The sequence below is a fragment of the Leptidea sinapis genome, chromosome 1, assembly GCF_905404315.1.
Source record: "Leptidea sinapis chromosome 1, ilLepSina1.1, whole genome shotgun sequence".
NCBI lineage: Eukaryota > Metazoa > Arthropoda > Insecta > Lepidoptera > Pieridae > Leptidea > Leptidea sinapis.
This window is the reverse complement of record NC_066265.1, coordinates 15835535-15849087: the sequence shown is the minus strand read 5'-3', so window position 1 is coordinate 15849087 and position 13553 is coordinate 15835535. Positions and strand designations below refer to the sequence as shown.

The 13553-nt window shown below is 33.5% G+C and overlaps 2 protein-coding genes across 2 annotated transcripts in view; one reads left to right on the top strand and one right to left on the bottom strand.

Annotated features, from left to right (window-relative positions):
• The window catches only part of LOC126965168 (uncharacterized), a 320537-nt gene that overhangs the window by 265855 nt on the left and 41129 nt on the right, over positions 1-13553 (bottom strand). The gene's annotated exons all lie outside the window — the stretch shown is intronic.
• On the top strand, positions 749-11640 carry LOC126965393 (uncharacterized). The gene is made up of 3 exons (XM_050808993.1): positions 749-912; positions 3516-4376; positions 11040-11640. Exons 2-3 carry the CDS (start codon positions 3603-3605, stop codon positions 11436-11438), a joined length of 1173 nt encoding a protein of 390 aa, XP_050664950.1. The 5' UTR covers positions 749-912; positions 3516-3602; the 3' UTR covers positions 11439-11640.

The window sequence follows — 13553 nt, the reverse complement described above, 5'->3', positions numbered from 1 at the left end:
TATTTAATGATCTGTACAGTTGATAATTTGCTTCGCATACATTTTCAAGTGTGTCACTTGTGTTATTACAAAATAAAATTATAATATTAAATTTGTGTACCAACAAACTTAATAAAACTAGGCAAATGATTGGAAATACTTGTTATGAATTATGATTAATTATTATTCATTACGAATTACGAGGTCATAAAAACGTGTTATACACTTATAATCCTATAACTGTTTTCTTATAATGGTACGTCGTTATATATACAAAATAATAAAATAAAAAAGCCTTTTATTCCTATACTAAATTACATAATTAAGTTAAGCTAAATTTAAAAATTAAAACAAACTTATAATTATTGTTAGTAAACTTAACTTAAGCCTAATATTATAACAACTTAAAAAGAGAATAAGTAGTTTAATGTTAGTATTTTTTTTTTTCTATTTCTTAATAATAAATGTTTAATTTGTAGTATAGGCCCCTCTTTGGGTGAAGGCCTCCTCCATTTTTTTCCACACTATTTGGTCTTTGATCAATATTAGCCAGTCTTTTCCAGCGTACGTTGTTATAGGGGGCATTTTCTGTACTTTTATTCCTCTATGTTTGACTTGATAAATTAGGACATCAGTGAATATTCAACCAAAACCGCAAACTCAACAGATGACAATCTAATCTTATCCGGAACAAATTAGATAGCAGTTCATTCCTCTCATTGGCGGCAATGTATGTGACTTCACAACTTAACAGACTTATCGCACGTCAGTCGAGCTGTCATTTACAGAAACGTCACACGTGTAAATGTCCTTGACAATTTAACACAGTGTCCAAATGATATTATTTACGTGTGAATATTGTGTAGATCTTCTAACCTGTTCTCTTTTAATAAAAGTGCTTAAAATTTAACTATTTGTACCTGCTAGGCCGGAGTAAGTTTTAAATTTACGTATTTATAATATTGTAACCTCAATAATGCTTGCAAATTTGTGCGTAACCACAGATATCTTTTCACGTCAGCTGTTGAGTTGAATGCTAGAGCACAAGACAGCCGCATAGACTGGTTTTGAAGCATTGTCCTAAAACAACACCTTTTCTTAATAAGTGTTAAGTTTTTGCATGCTTTTAATATAAGCTGGATAGAGGACACATTGTAATATTTAAGATCTGGACATACCAATTCCAAAGCAAATAAATAATATCATTTCATTTCAATAGTTTTGTTTCAATTACATTTTTTGGTTCTTAACTCTTATGTCGCTTTGTTGACTGCGGTTTTGTTTTCTATACCTGCTTTTAATTTGTTAATATCGTGTGTCAATAAACATTCATATTTTTATTATTATTATTATATATACATTATTATAACACTAGAAATAAGGGATTGCTTGTAACTAATTCTAGTAGGCTTCATAAGATACATAATAGCTTTAAGGGTAAATGTATACACTTCTATAATAAAGTCCCAGCCACTGTTCATGCATTATCTATAAATAAATTTAAAAGTTTTATAAAAAAAAGGCTCTGTCGTAAATCCTATTACTCCACTGCTGAATATCTAAATGATCGGACAGCCTGGGACTATTTTATAGCGATGGAAATGACTGTACAATATTGTATATTTTTATTGAAAAGAGCGCAAAAAAAGAATGCTGGGAGAGTTTCTTGCGCCGCTTCTTCTTTCTCAGAGCGCCATTTTTTTCCGAAGCGGTAGTATTTATTTTTATTTATTTATTTAGTAGTAGTATCTAGTATATTAGAAATAACATAATAAAGAATTCTAAAGGAATCAATTTTGAGAAAATAAATGCCTTTTATGCCTTTATGCCTTTTATATCCAATAAAGAATTTACGTTTTAACACGGTATTAACTACACATTTTGTAAGATAGAGTCGATATTGCGACACTCATTGATTAAATTTTAACCCGTACCGAGGGTCCTTGATTGTAAACTTTTATAAAGAAAAAACTTATATTGTTAACAAATACAATAAAATCCTTTTTTAGTATTTTAATTATGTTATGTTTATCGTAAATCTTTAATGATCATTTTTATAAGTAAAAACACTCCTGATTCTTTAACGTCAAAGTCTTTAAAAGGTACATAATCAATAATTGTCGTCCCATATAGACCAGTGGTTAGTGACCCGGCCCACTTAGCTAAAGGTCCCGGTTTCGAAATTCGGTACCGATATATGATTAATATGGAGTTTTTCTATGTATTTATGTATGGTAACGTAAGTATATTGTATTAAATATATCGTTGTCTTTAGCCAATAGTACAGGCTATGCAAAGTTGCATCGTACTGTCACTAATTAACTTATACTTACCTACTTTGTACTCTGTAGTTTTATTAGTAATCACTGCTTGGTTGTCATCATAGATTATCTTCTAGAATGTTCGTTTTGGTACATTGAGTTTGAAGTTAAAACTGTTGCTACTGGAATGGGACACGTATTCATTTTTCATTTTTGCCAAGTACCATTATAAAAATTGTAGAATCACTCGCTCTTATAAAGTCTCGTTTCGATCCAAAAAATAAAATTTGCGAGCTATGCTCGCCTTCAACATCAACTACTAGCCTAGATTTCACTTGTTAGTAATTCTAAACAATTTGTTATGTTTTTAAAGTTATTACACTCACTTCTAGGATTAATACACAAATAAAATTTGAAAACAAAATTTTATTTACGATGCGGGACTCGTAGCCATGACCTCTGGCGTTCCATACCAGTGCTCTGCCAACTAAGCTAACCATTCGAGTGACGTATCGTCATAAAATCTTGTATGCTTTGTACAACTCTCAAGTTGTGGCTTCATCTACAGGATCTACTTTACAGTTGATAACCTGCTCAACCCAAATATTTGCATATTAGTAAATTGACTTGAGATGTCGCTCTTGTAAACCTTAACAATTTGTTATGTTTTTAAAGTGATAACCCTCACTTCTAGGATTAATACACAAATAAAATTTGAAAACAAAATTTTATCAACGATGTGGGACTCTAACCCACAACCTCTGGCGTTCCGTGCCAGTGCTCTGCCAATTGAGCTAACCGTACGAGTGACGTTTTGTTTTTTATATTTTGTTTGTGTTGTTAGTATTTCTTCACCCCGCTTAATTATTCAATGATATTTAATCGAATTATCAGAGATCCATCCAGTACTTTGAGAACGGTGCAATCATTTGGAGCTATGAGACATATCTTTGTTTGTTGTGTTTTCAACCTCATTTATGACGGTTATTTAATTCCAAAAGGCCTAATTCCTGACGCAAAATTCCAGGATCGCAATACATACTGCGACAAACTAAAATTCATTCTCACCATCTGAATGTATATATATAGCGATTCTACATATACTCAACTACCCGACTTCCACAATCGTATAACCAAACTAAGAAATGTGAAATTTAAAAAAAAACCTACTCCTACGCAACGCCCCTGTTATTCTTTTGTGTTAGTAAGAAATACAAAATTTTCACCATTCAAATCATTATTCTCCTAAATTGTAATATATTTTTCTCGTTACAGGCATATTTCAGATTTATACATTATTTGTTCTCATTATTTACACTGTGCACACGATAATCACAAAATAGCCCAAAAACTCTGTTCATTATGGAAGACAACAATTTAAGTTTGCAACACTTCTCTCAGAACATCCAACAATCAATACGAAACATATGCGAAAAAGAAAGATTTATTGAGCCAAAGTTATTTATCAGAAATGTTACTGGTGATAATAATTTTATGGGTGAGTTGTATGAAATTGATATAGAAGGCACGACATCTGACGGTCCTAAAACTAAAAATATTTTTATAAAGAGAATTGTAGATATAGAAGGTTTCAAAGTATATTCTATACCTGAAGTGTTTGCTAAAGAAGAATTCGTATACAATGAGTTATTGAAGGCATACAATGAGTTGGAAGACGAAGCGAATATTCCAGACGAAGAAAGATTGAATACCGTTATGAGTTTTGATGAAACAAGTTCAGAGGCGATTGTATTAGAGAATATAAAGAAAAATGGATATTTACAGACGCATAAATTTGATGCTATGACTTTAGAAATTGCAGAAAAATCTATTGAGCAGCTTGCAAAGTTTCATGGACTTTCATTCGTTTTGGAACACAAAAGGCCAACATACTTCCAAAAGAGGATCAAAACAATCAAACAGTCATTCGTTTACGATACGTACTGGGATGAATTGGCTGAGAAATTCACAAATATATCTATCGCTGAACTTGACGATGATATGAAGGATAGAGTAAATAAGTTTTTACCAATTTCCTTGGTGAAATACCCAAAGTATATGACAGGCGCAACAAATATGATCAAATGTCTATGCCACGGAGATTATAAAATGAACAATATTATGTACAAAAAAAAGGTGAGGCCTTTAAAATGTTTAATTATCTATCTTATGTCTTTAAACGAATAATTCTTGTGTATATATAATCTGAATCTCTGAAACGGCTCCAACGATTTTCATAAAATTTAATACACTGGGGATTTCGGGGGCGATATATCGATCGGTTTCAATTTAAAAAAATGTAGTTATAAAACTACGGATAACCGTGTTTTAATGAGAAATAGCTATAATTACATTAGAATACAAAGGTAAATTTCGCCACTATATTAGACAATAATAGCCCAGATGGGCCATTGGGTGATCCGGAAAGCAGAAGAACCCGGTTCAAATCCGGTCCTATTAGGTTTTTCTTTTTGTTCACAATTGTTTTACACTCTTAAAAATCCGAGCAGGGCTCGGTCGTCCAGATATTTCTTAATAAAACTACAACTTATCAATTATAAGAAAAAGTTTAATAATTTTTAAATCACACAGCTGATATTTTATGCTTCAATTTGATAAAAATATGCATATTTAACTCTGGGTTAATGGACTCTGGACAATCGGGTCTTGCTTACGTATTCTACAAAAATTAGTAAAGTTAGCGGACCATTATGAATGAGGGGGTAAATATTTATACGTCTAGATAGCTGTGAACAGCTGTGAAACAGTGGGAGGCTCCTTTGCACAGGATGCTGCCTAGATTATGGGTGTCAACGGCGCCTATTTCTGCCGTGAAGCAGTAATGTGTAAACATTATTGTGTTTCGGTCTGAAGGGCCCCGTAACTAGTGAAATTACTGGGCAAATGAGACTTAACACCTTGTCTCAACGTAACGAGCGCAATTGTGGTGTCGATAAGAATTATTTGGTTTCTCAAGAATCCTGAGCGGTACTGCACTGTTATGGGCAGGGCGTATCAATTACCATCAGCCGAAGTCCTGCTCGTCTCGTCCCTTACTATCATAAAAAACACGTCGAAAAAATTGCGGCGAATTGTTTGCCTCTGCAAACGCACGCATACTTAAACAAATTAACTGACGTATCGCCCGTGTAAATGACGTAGCTGTCATGCCTAAGAAAAGCAAGATATCTATACTTATAAATTATGTAAGACTTATTTTTTATCTGATACGGGGACGCTTAAGCAGATCAAGTGTGCATTACTGATCATGAAATGTTACAGATCTTTCCAGTAACAGCATTATCATATTTCACAAGTAAATGTGGGTTCGTTTGAAAGTTAGATGCATCTTTAAATTAAGTGTGACTTTTAGGTTTACTACTTAAACAAAAAGAAATACATGTGTGCAATTCACACGTGATAGAAGTGAAACCTTCAAAAATTTTGGCTTCAAGATAGTGAGACAATTGTAAAATTTTGGAATGAGGATAATTGTAGGCTTTAGAATGGTCATAGTGATGCAATGTTTGATAATTACCAATCTCTTCCTCAACTATGATCGCCTGGTACCAAAAAAAATGTATAATGCTTCCTATCTCATTTTCTCACACGTTAAAGCTTATGAATTTATGTGTCTGTCTCTTTTTACTGTCTCGCTTTTTCGTTTCATCGACTTTCAAATCACAACGATGCTAAAGAAGTTTTTACTTCAATATTTATAGCAGTAACATACGATGACAGTGTAAACACATATTGAAAATATATTATATTAAATGCTTATGTTCGTACGTATGTCCACGGTTTTCTCTACTATCCGCAACTTCGATAATGTGTGCATAAGGGAGTTTGGTCGGATGGATGGAAGTAGGTGGTTGTGGGTGGCAAAAATGTGAAATTACTGTACTTCTCTAACTAATGTAAACTTTGTAAAATTCTGAAAATCTCAGGAATGATCAGAAAGTTCCAGAATGTGTGCATCTGATGTAATCAATCTAGAAAGTTCTAAGGATTTTTGAAATGATCTAGGAAGTTCTAAGACTTTTTGGAATAATCTAGAAAGTTCTAAAAGCTGTACAATTGATGAGATTGGTGCGAAACAGTTCAGAAAATTTCAAAAATTTCTGAAATGGTCTGGGAAGTTCCAAAATGCGTGCAACTGATAATAATAATTAAACATGCGATTTAATTTAACCCGAGCAACGCCGGGTTTCGCTGCTAGTATGATATAATAATATATGTTAAATAATTATATTATTATGTTGTATTAATTTCTATTTTCTTAATGTAAAATAAATCCAGTATCTGAAATAAAATGCTTTAATTTCGTTAAAATGCCGAATTTCACTCGCATCAAATTGATGTTTGGCATTCCACGTCCGAGCGTTTCACGAGAATTTTTATGCCTCGCACAACCATTTTATGGAATGATTCGCCGGTTCCTGTATTCACGAAACAATAATAATATAAAGTCTAGAGCACAGGTATTGCTACCCGAAAGCTACTGGATTTTTTAGGTTCCTTATTGTAAGCCTTATTCTATATTACTAGTAAGGGTAACTTTGCCCTTTTGTCCCCTTTTTAACTCTAATTATCTCTTAATAAATCTTCATGAAAACGAATTGCCGAAAAATCCATAAGTTTGTTTTTAATGTTCATAACAATGGGAGCATAATATGTTCGAAGATTTATAGTACAAGGTTGAAACTGAAAGTTCTTATTAAATAGAAAGAAGAAAATTTATTAAATTAACAAGTTATTACTTTTATCATATCTTTTCAATATTTCCATTCACGTTAATACATTGCTGCATCAAAGGAACCCCGAACCACTGAGATAAGCACTCCTTTACCAGTGGGAGGCTCCTTTGCACAGGATGCCGGCAAGATTGAGGGTACCACAATGACACCTATTTCTGCCGTGAAGCAGTTATGTGTAAGGATTACTATGTTTCGCCCTCAAGGGTGCCGTAGCTAGTGAAATTACTGGGCAAACGAGACTTAACGTCTTATGTATCAAGAAGACGAGTGCAATCGTAGTTTGTTTCAGAATTTTCAGGTTTTTCAAGAACCCTGAGTAGCACTGCATTGTTATGGGCAAGGTGTATCAATTTGCATCAGAACGTCCTGCTCGTCTCGTCCCTTACTGTGATAAAAAATGCTGTAAATTTTTCAATTTGCCGCCAAAACATTAAACTATTAATGACACATGAATAAAATACACAATTATATTAAATCGTTAGTTAATAACTTAAGCAGTCGTTTACTAAGGCTTTGTCAAACTATTTAAGTAGTTGAGGGAAAGCGGTTGGAATTGATCAAAATAAAGGGTATGTCTTTGATCACGATAAGGTTAGATTACATACGTATCTAAGCCTAATTTTTGCCGAGTACCTAAGTACTCGGCAAAAATTAAAGGAGTTTAGCTGGGAAGTGTTCATACCTCTACAATATAGACTGACACCTTGCATCTATAGAATTCTGCCCGTTTAGGTCTGTTCGCAATTATTTAAGAAGTGTCAGCTTAAAATAAAGAGACAAGTGCCAAAACTACTTACCGCGTTTTTTAGATCAAAAGTCCCAAAATGTCTACAGAAACGGGATTATGTCTTTACCTGTGAGATTTATTTTATGAAAATAAAGGACGAGACGAGCAGGACTCCAGCTGATGGTAATTGATACGCTCTACCCATTACAATGCAGTGCTGCTCAGGATTCTTGAAAAACGCAAAAATTCTGAGCGGCACTACATTAATTGCGCTCGTCACCTTGATACGCAAGATGTTAAGTCTCATTTGCCCAGTTATTTCACTAGCTACGGCGCCCTTTAGACCGAAACACAGTAATGTTAACACATTTCTGCTTCATAGCCGGCTTCATGTGCAAAGGAGCGTCCCACTGGTAAAGCATGGCAAAGAGTCATCAAACAAAATGGCGCAGATAGTTTTTTCTGTTCCGCGATATAAACCAATTCAATGTTTATAGATTTGATATAAAATACGAAACAACTCTTAACCAAGCTATTGTCCAAAAACAATATTACTCCATTAACAGTTGATTGAATAATCCCTTTTCATAATTGAATGAATTGTGATATTGAGCTCCTTCTTTACATGATAATTTTGGCGGGATTTGTTGATGCAAATCCTACCAACGCGCAATATTTATGTCACAGTGGATTTAAAATAACACACTGGGTGTTTTACAAGCCTCCCGCTAGCATTTATATTTTATCATTTTCACGCATTTTAATTGGATCCCAGCTTATTCTGTCATCTATAGCGTTAAATAAATTTGTTATAATTGGGCTGGTTTTGAGTCTGTAAAGGCAGTCTTAACTACATAGATTTTAACGAGAGATGAAAATGATACGCACACACACTTGTGTAATCTTAAGCGTGTTAATTTTGCTTAAGGCTTCATGCTTATAAAAGCTATAAATTACTAAAAGCGCGTTTCATTCTTAAGCAACTACATTTACAGCGCCATCTATGATCTAGGCGGGACAACATATTATACTGTATACTACTGTGAGCGTCGAATTACAACAATAGGCTTAAAATATACTAGCGTAAAGACTAGATAACCTCTGTAACGGAGAAACAGCCTGATAGAAAAGAAAATCGATTTAATTGTTACTGTAACCGATTTTGATAAGAAATTCGTAAGCAGACAGCCACTCTCGACATTATCTTCTTAGTCTTAGATTAAGGATTGATCTCCGCTCCGCTCCAGCTAGATACCGCAATTTCTAACAACAACAGACTTTTTATTACGGCAACTATAAGTTGCTTATGAGCGTGGCATCTTGACACTCAATATCATCTTTAAAATTTTGTAACATACGCCTAATTTATAAAATACATAATACTTTCTGATGATACATGACCCCAGTGTCTTTCTTATTTCTTGTAGTCTTCCTTTTACAAAGTCTTACTAAGCAAACCAGCATTTTAGTTTCAATTATTAGCAAAGTTTAACAGAACATGTGGCACATCAACGTCACACATTGTTCGAGACTGGCTCGAGTACACCCACTTGGGCCTAGTATTAGTTGCCGTACTTTGCGACGACGCCTGCGGTATCTAGTTGGAGCGCAGCAGAGACCAATCCTTAATTAGCTAAAGCATAGGTATATAAATCAAAATTGGTCACACAATATACAAAGTCAGGTCGTCTAAACGCTAGTATATTCTAAGTCTATGCCTAAATAGGTTATTAAGGAAAGCTTTTATACCATTTTAAAATACTTTTTCATTTCTCATACTCGGAAAGTATTATTGTTTTGATCTGATTATTGGGTAGAAAATGCTGCTTCCCTCCATAGAGAGGGAAAAATTCATACAAATTTCTTCCCACCCAAGGGAAGGAATGAACTTTAAAAATAGAACTGCTGTCAGCTGTGAAGAGTTTTATATAAAAGAAAAACTAATAAAAAAAATGCTGAGGCCATGTGACTTTCTAAACAGCCAGTGTGAACTTAGCACAAACTTCTTTGAGCGGAATAAGTCGCAACAATTACGCGGTGAGTTCCATATTTAAAATTCAAAAAGTGGACATAAATTGACCTAATTTGACAATTAATTTTAAATAGGTACTTCTTATATTTTACATATTATCTATGAATAGTTTAGATAAACAAATAGTTTTATTTTCCTCATATTCGAAATGAAAAGTAGAGTGTTTAACACGGGTAAAAAAAACAATTCCAACTCGCACTATAGCCGACCTCGCTGCGCTCGGGTGTCTAAATATCTCGGGAATTGATTCTTTCGACCCTGGGTTAACAATCTACTATTATTTTACTGAGATAAAAGCTTTTGTTGCGAATGCAACGGGCAACTACTAGTATTGTATGATTGCTGTCTCTTGGTAAAGTTCGTGAAATTTTTTAATGAAATCTATTGAATAGTTTTTGTGTTTTGCTGAACATACAAACAGACAAAAATTCTATATGCTACTTTTTTGGCTTTGGTATTATTTGGTTAGCATACAGCAAGTATTAAAGTAAAACATTCAATGTTCATTTCTTAATTTTTTACGGCTTTATTATATATCCAAAAATATATAGATTTTTTTTCTATTGTTCTGTAGGTATATATAATAAATAAAATACTGTTTTTTATGAATTTGTCAATAATATTTCATAACATCAAGAATTATTACGTAAAATGTTCTCCCTGTTGTTATAATGAAATTGATTCACAGCGGAACTGTCAAACCGTGCGTCAATAAGTTCTCTCATAGAAAATATGTCTAAAAACAAATATTGGAATTAAAAATAATTATAGGTTCCAAATCGAAATAAAAACTATCCTATCTCTTAAGTTGGTCGAAGCTGCACTCCATGAAGTAATCCCCATTAAAGTCCGTTCATTAGTTTAGGAGTTGGAAACAAACATAAGGACAATGGATTTATACATCTAATATATAAAATTCTCATGTTGCGGTGTTTGTAGTTAAACTCCTTCGAAACGGCTTGACCGATTCTCATGAAATTTTGAGTGTATATTGGGTAGGTCTGAGAATGCGACAACATCTATTTTTCATCCCCCTAAATGTCAAGGGTGGTCCACGCCAAATTTTTTTTAATTTTTTTGTCATTTTTTTTAAATATGTTTGATTATGAGTCAGAATTAAAAAATACATACAACTTCAAATTATCATCTTTTGTATCGCGATTTTAATATCGGCAGTACAATGTTTGCTGGGTCAGCTAGTATTAAGATATTTACTTAAAACTTCATAAAGATACAGGAGTCATAAAGTAATCTGAACGTGTTCTCATATTTTTATTTTTCAGGATGAAAGTCTGCATGTGATACCAATTGACTTCCAGCAGATATACTTCGGAAATCCAATAATTGATTTAATCTACTTCATCTATGCGAGCAGCGAACGCGAATTCAGAAAAACCTATCGCAACCATCTCAAAGATTACTACTACGACTCAATAGACATGTTCTTGAAGCATTTTAAAATGGACTTTAAGTGTATTTACCCTAAGGATGAATTTGACAAATGTTTTAATGAATGTTTAGATTACGCTCTCATGTTTTGCTTGTATATGTACCCTTTTTTATTTTCTGCTGAAGACTCAGAGAAGACTGACGATATAAACTGTAATTTTAGAGTTGATGTTAGACTTAAAGATAGGATAAAGGGAGTACTTGAAGATTTCATTGACTTAGGTATTATTTAAAGATAAGATACTGTTCGATGAAGTTATCTAACAATATGAAAAAATATAAGTAAGCCATTATGTTATAAGATTAGCCTTTCTAGAGTTTTCGGGAGTGTCAAGCATTTAAAATAGTTACTTTTGTACGCAACTTATTTTTTTCTTGTTATACAGTATTACTTCAGCGGGTTTTCTTTTAAATAAATATTTATGGTTATAATTACACTCTTGTATTGTATTCATTTTAATCATAAAATTTTAAGGTTCCTTTAATGTTTTAGGCCGTTATATTATGGATATAGGGGAAAGTCAAAGTTTTTTCCATATATATATAGTGTAATTTCAGAACAGCCTTACTTACAGGTTGTGTAGGCAGTGACATCTACTTGTCCAACGCCGCGCCCTAGCCGTTTTAAAACTAGTGTAGCGGGAATGTAAGGATGATAAAATTTTTCATCGAAATATATAATTTGTTTAAACAAATTGTAATTTTTTAGTGTGATAACCCTCAACCCTTCTGGGATTAATTACACAAATTAAATTTGACAACCAAATACATGGACGATGCGAATAAAAATAAATGTTCCCCAAAGTAACTATTCTCCGCGGACGAAGTCGCGGGTAAAAAGCTAGTAAGTTATAACATAATGTGACAATATATTTTTTTTGTGAGAAGAAGTGTCGGAATTACCAAGACGTTCACCTTAAAATAATAAGGGCGTAAGTAATAGACTCCACTCATTACTATACTATGCCATTCAGGATTTTTGATTGAACCCAAAATTTGTACGTCAATTTGAGTCTGTCAAGTCTCACTAATCCAGTGACTTCACTAGCTACCGGGACTCGAACCCGTTGCCTCTCTCCTTCCGTGCGAGCGCACTTCCAACTGTGCCAATCGTTCAAGTCACGTATCGTTGATAAAATCTTGTATGCTTTGTTCAACTCCTCAGGTTGTGGCTTCATCTACAGGATTTATTTTACAGTTGATAACCTGCTCAACCCCAAAATTTGCATATTAGGACGATAAAGTGATAACCCTCACTTCTGGGATTAATTACAACAATGTTTGTATATTACACACTTCACGACCCAAACAAGCGCCGCTGTGGTACTCACGTAATTGGAATATCCTGTGCAAGAAAGTCTGTCACTAATTTAGAAAAACAATATAGATGCTTGCCAGTCGGCAAAGACCTCCTCAATTTTTTTTTAATGAAAATATGGGACGACACGATCAAGACTTTCAGCTGTTGGTAACTAATACGCCTCGCTCATTACAATGCAGTGCCACTCAGGATTCTTGAAAAACCTAAAAATTCAAAGTGGCACTACAATCGCGCTAGTCATCTTGAGATATTAAGATGTTAAGTCTCATTTGCCCACTAATTTCACTAGCTACGGCGCCCTTCAGACCGAAACACAGTAATGTTAAACATTAAGTAACATTTAGTAATGTTTAATCACGGCAGAAATAGGCGCCTTTGTGACACACATAATCAAGCCGGCATCCTGTGCAAACCCTCCCACTGGTAAAAAAATAAAATATAATAAATAATAAAAAGTAAAATGTACGTGGAAGTAAATAGCAGTAGATTAAAATTAATTGAGGCTTCTCAGTATTCAGTGAACTCAAATCGATAGCAAGAACCATTATCATTAGCGCTATGCTAATTTTAACTGTATCTACAACCGAACGAGTGCTTTGCATGTTACCAGAGCTTTACCATAGACTTTAAAATAATAGAAAGACTCACATTTTAAATTGTACATTATAAATCAATTATACCGGTCAGTTTATGTTTTTAAACTTTTATCTACACCCATGCTTTAAATCCTCTATTAAAGATCCTGAAACAGTTAGCTTATTACCAACATTAAAACACCCAATGTCGTAATAACCATTACATCATCCAAACGAGTGTTGTAATGTTGTACTTAATTTCATAACAACACTCCTTGGTTTTTTTGTTCGATCCCTTCATGCACAAAAAGTTTCAACAAACAGTCATATTCTTATTTCTCGATGCGTGGTATCTGTGTGAATTTGAAAAAATGAACATTTTCGTTTACACACTACCAGAACGTGGTACGCCGTAAAAAAAAGTAGGTTATTCGAAACCCCGTCATTTTTCT